This window comes from Cnephaeus nilssonii (genome assembly GCF_951640355.1).
Source record: "Cnephaeus nilssonii genome assembly, chromosome: 8".
In the NCBI taxonomy this organism is placed as follows: Eukaryota; Metazoa; Chordata; class Mammalia; order Chiroptera; family Vespertilionidae; genus Cnephaeus; species Cnephaeus nilssonii.
The window spans coordinates 47,594,499-47,595,945 of NC_137079.1; the positions used below are offsets into that span (position 1 = coordinate 47,594,499).

At 48.3% G+C, this 1,447-nt stretch overlaps 1 protein-coding gene across 1 annotated transcript; it reads right to left on the minus strand.

Moving 5' to 3' along the window:
- Window positions 1-242: 242 nt before the first annotated feature.
- On the minus strand, window positions 243-1,011 carry LOC307104553 (eukaryotic translation initiation factor 1-like; the record flags this gene model as incomplete). The annotated part of the gene is made up of 2 exons (XM_079779477.1): window positions 243-495; window positions 923-1,011. 2 exons carry the CDS (start codon window positions 1,009-1,011, stop codon window positions 243-245), a joined length of 342 nt encoding a protein of 113 aa, XP_079635603.1.
- Between the last annotated feature and the right edge of the window lie 436 nt (window positions 1,012-1,447).

Here is a 1,447-nt window from a genome sequence, read left to right on the forward strand (position 1 = left end):
AGGCTGGACACTGCCAGGCACCTACTGCTTGACCTCTGTTTAAATGAGGGACTTCAAGACTAGACAGCATGGCTCTTTTCAGTTTATTGCATGAAGGAGTTATACTAGTCGAAGTTAAAAGCAGACCCCAAGTGGTTACATTATACAAGCTGTGAGGTTTTTAAACTTGTGACAAGGGACAGAAGAGAAATTCTACTCATTGCAAAGAAATCCTTACTTAAACTTCAGTGAGCCAAAAGCACTTAACACCCATGAATCTTCAGCTGGTCGTCCTTAGACAGTCCAATCTGTACGAGGAACCGGCATATGTTCTTGCACTGGTCACCCTGCGGCTGAATTACTTCTCCATATTCCAGATGCTCAATGACACTACCATTGCAGGCAAATTTCTTCTTAAAGGCCTTCAATAGTTTCTTTTTATCGTAAACATCTGCGATCCCTTGGACAGTGGTAAGGGTCTTCCTGCTGTTTCTCTGGTGAATTCTTATATGGATACTAGAGGCCCGGTGCAGGAAAATTCATGTACTGGATGGGGGGGTCCCTCAGCCTTGCCTGCCCTCTCACAGTCTGGGAGCCATCAGGGGTGGGAGGTGACCTGGCGATCAGGGAAAGGTGACGCCCCATCACACCTCTGCTGCTGCCACTGTCGGCAGCGCAAGCCTTGGCTGGCCCTGGTTACCTAAGCCTCCGGTGGCCCTGAGCGGCTGGGCAGCCACCATCCGAGGCTTGCCTGCACCTCAGGCTGGCCCTGGGCAGCTGGGGAGCTGAGGGGACTGGGTACCACCATCATGTGGCTGTGGGCACCGCCATCTTTGAGGGCAGGGCAATCAGTTAGCATATTCCCTCCTTATTGGCTCTGGGCACCGCCATCTTTGCAACGGCATGAGGGTCAATTAGCATATTCCCTCTTTATTAGATAGGATAATCCTCAGTGCCAGTGGGAAGTAAATCATCACCCTTTCTTGCATCAGCAAAGGGGTTGAAAGAGTGGGGGTTCTGGATAGCGGACATATAATACGATTCCTTTTTCTCAGTGGAAACGGCCTGTGGAAGGCTGTGGTAGGAGAAGGTGGGCAGGGGGGACAGAGCATCAGGAAGCGAGGGGGGTCCCAAGGGGAGGTGCTGAGTCTTTTGTGGCGGCTCAGTCACTGGGGCTACATTATGCTTTTTATAATTTATCTTCAATTAAATAGAATATTGGAATCTAATATGGCAATTTCAACACATTCCATGTCCTTGGAAGAACTCACACAAATTAGGAGACCTGAACCTTAACCTTCGATACTTTCATGAAAAAACAAACAAACAAAAAAAAAAACATCTTTATGGTTATCCCACTGTGTTCTCTGATTTCTGTCCATATAATCACTGCTGGGGGGAATCTTAGGTTTGGTCAGCTCTTGGATAGTTCCATTATTTCCTCTTCCCTTCCTCCCCACCTTAGAGG